The 3,078-nt window shown below is 37.1% G+C and overlaps 2 protein-coding genes and 1 long non-coding RNA gene across 4 annotated transcripts; all 3 read right to left on the bottom strand.

Annotated features, from left to right (window-relative positions):
- On the bottom strand, positions 1–806 carry LOC113311102 (tubulin beta-3 chain-like). Its single transcript, XM_026559954.1, has 2 exons — positions 521–806; positions 1–432 (listed from the first exon to the last, which is right to left on the bottom strand). Exons 1-2 carry the CDS (start codon positions 680–682, stop codon positions 283–285), a joined length of 312 nt encoding a protein of 103 aa, XP_026415739.1. The 5' UTR covers positions 683–806; the 3' UTR covers positions 1–282.
- Positions 807–820: 14 nt separating this feature from the next.
- On the bottom strand, positions 821–1,312 carry LOC113313102 (tubulin beta-1 chain-like). Its single transcript, XM_026561823.1, has one exon. It carries the CDS (start codon positions 1,310–1,312, stop codon positions 821–823), a length of 492 nt encoding a protein of 163 aa, XP_026417608.1.
- Positions 1,313–1,316: 4 nt separating this feature from the next.
- Positions 1,317–2,307, bottom strand: LOC113311103. 2 transcript variants are annotated; one of them, XR_003341551.1, is made up of 3 exons: positions 2,117–2,307; positions 1,932–2,011; positions 1,317–1,346 (listed from the first exon to the last, which is right to left on the bottom strand). It is a non-coding gene; the product is annotated as an uncharacterized LOC113311103 (long non-coding RNA). The 2 variants fall into 2 exon arrangements; XR_003341550.1 differs by having other exon boundaries at positions 1,321–1,392.
- Between the last annotated feature and the right edge of the window lie 771 nt (positions 2,308–3,078).

A 3,078-nucleotide genomic window follows, 5' to 3' on the forward strand; every position in this document is an offset into this window, starting at 1 on the left:
GACTGTACAACCTGACCATGTTTAGGGAATAATTCAGTCATGGTCATTAAAACTTAAGATTTAACACAAGCGGGCATTACAGCAATCATTTGGTATCCCATCCCCCAGCATTGCAAATAAACCCTCTAGGATAACTAAAAAAGAGGTAGATGTTTATCAAAATACAAACATAATTTCAGAAGGGGCTGGAGAACGGAAGGAACATCTTGGACTATACAATAAACCACCTGCCTAATAGCAGGTGAAGTATAATGAAATTGGATATGCAGTAGAAAATGAAACTCAATTTCTAATTTCCAGGTTCCCAGAAATTCTCATAAACATAGTAATGTGAAGCATCATTCTATCTGGATATTCTTCACTAATCTTTGATATAAGTAAAGTTTTCATTCCTGATCCTGTTCCTCCTCTCAAAAAATGAAATTTGAGGCCCTACAAAAGTCCAAAAAAAAAAAAAAAATCATGAATCAAGATCAGTTTTGAGTATTTCCAATCGATATAAGATGAAAATGAATTATACCTTGTAAGCAATCACAACTCTGAGCCTCTTGACAAACAACATCCAGAACAGAATAGCACCTTCAGTATAATGACCTTCAGCCGTCCCAGTTATTCCCAGGTCTAAGATTTTACCATAAGGACCAGATCTAAGTGAATCCATATATAATACCAGGTTCAACATCCATTAACACAGCTCTTGGTACATATCTACCACAACTAGCTTCATCATTATAATAAACATTAAATCTTTCTAATTGAATATCTGAAACTCCTTGATACCATCTTCATGTTTCATCATCTATACCATGTTCTGCACATATTACTTTCCAGAATTCCAATAAATGTGGATGATATCTACATTCCTTGTGAATTGCTCATTAACTCTATAGAACATCTCTTGGATAGATGTGGAATTTCCAGTAAATGTAGATGCCATTTTAAACCCTGTTGGTGGAATATCACAGACAGTAGACTTCACATTGTTGGGAATCCATTCAACAATGTACAGCAAAATTTTGTTCTGAACATTGTTAATCTGCTTACCAACTTCCTTATTGCTCATCTTTCCGCGGAACATAGCTGAAGCAGTTAGACGCCGACCATGGCGAGGATCAGCAGCACACCTTATGTTCTTGGCATCACAGATTTGCTGAGTAAGTTCAGGTACTGTTGGGGTTCTGCACTGCTGCGACCCCAGAGAGGTAAGAGGTGCAAAAGCAACCATAACGTAGTAGAGACGAGGGAAGGGAACCAGGTTGACAGTTAGCTTGTGAAGATCAGAGTTAAGTTGATCAGGTATCGAAGACAGCATGTTACTCCACAAATGAGATAGTTCAAGCCTCCAACTGATCACATCCAAACCAACCAAAAAACAGCTCAGGCATCAGTTCCCTGAAAGTAAAATGTTTGTAAAAGTTGTTGAAAAATCAGGTGGTTGAGCAGTTCTTTTCTTCTCAGGTAAAATTCAAGTCATAATCATAGAGTAGAGTACATTCGATTTACAGTTATGATATTAAAAGTGTTTTAAAAGATATAAGGTGGCTTAAGTCTCAAATGGACATTCCAATCAAACAGAAAAAGTCTCAAATTCACATAACTAAAACCATTACAGCAATGAATTGTACAAGAAAAAGTGTTCAGAGGGTGAGAAGTTCATGTCTCATCATCTCCACAGAAATAAATCGAACATAATAGCGAGTACATTACAATTCATTGTTATACTTGTGGGGTTTAAACGGTTTGTGCAAACAGAAGGTGGTCCAAGTTTCAAATGACCAAAACAGAGACCATTATATAATTACAACGCTGTTCTGTACAAATAAAATGGTCAAGAGCAGTTATTTAAAAGTGGTAAGAGAATCTTAATAATGGAGCATGGGTATTGCCAACTTTGATTCTGATAGAACTAGTTTTAAGTGCAGAATATGTACCAGAATACTCCAAGTTATGTTGTCATGTGGTATCAATCCTGATCCTGCACCTCCTCCCAATGAATGACAAACTTGAAACCCTACAAAAATCCAAAAAGATAATCACGAATCAAGCTAATTTTGAGTGTTTCCAATCGGATTCTTGATGAGAGAGATTTCATGCACATGCAGATATTTTTTCTTACAAGATATCTTTCTTCTAGTATAGGTTTGTTCCTTAAACCATCCTTAGCAGCAACATTACCCAACACCTCTTCACCACCATTCACTTGTCAACTCAATTTGCCCATTTTGCTGGACACATTGCAAGTCAAGAGGATCCTCCACATTCTCATTTGGCGAAGTGTCATTACCACCATTCCTCGACACTTACAGAACTCTCTGTTAAAATTATAAACTTGATTTTAGAAGTGTCTAGAATTATCTAGGCCCAACTAGTCTATTGTAGATTAGTCCACAATACTCTAGCCCATCTAGAGGCTTCATGGCTATAAGGGCCCAAGCTTACTAGAATATTCATGAATGTACAAAAGGTTCTAAACTATCTAGAAATATCTAGCACATGTTGTAGTTAGTTGGGATAGATATTTCTCTAGGGAGTTCTAGAGAATTCTTAGGTTGGCTATAAATAGGGAGGTAGTGCAACCAAGTGAAGGTGTAATTGAGTGAAAAACAAAGTTAGTGGTAAGGTGAGAATTAAAGGGAGTGTGTGTAAGAAGTAAGGTCTTGTACCACCAAACAAAGTTTTGAGAGCAATAAAATTTCATTTCTCTTAAACCACAGTTGAGTGTCTGTGAGCCCATTCTCAAATCATTTTCAATACCCATTTAGCCCATTAACTCCAAAATCATTTCCAACAAAGTGGTATCAGAGCCATAGATCCTAATCATTTTCATGTACCTAAACTCACCAAAGATAACTATGAAAATTGGAGTATCCAAATGAAGGCGTTATTAGGCTCGCAAGATGCATGGGAGATTGTAGAGAAAGGTTATGTTGAACCGGATGATGAAGCGGCGCTTCCGCAAAATGAAAAAGATACGCTGCGCATTTCAAGAAAGAGAGACAAGAAGGCTCTCTACCTCATCTATCAAGGAATGGATGAGTCGTCATTCGAGAAGATATCAAGAGCCGCTAATGCAAAGAA

This window comes from Papaver somniferum, chromosome 9 (assembly GCF_003573695.1).
Source record: "Papaver somniferum cultivar HN1 chromosome 9, ASM357369v1, whole genome shotgun sequence".
Classification (NCBI taxonomy): Eukaryota; Viridiplantae; Streptophyta; class Magnoliopsida; order Ranunculales; family Papaveraceae; genus Papaver; species Papaver somniferum.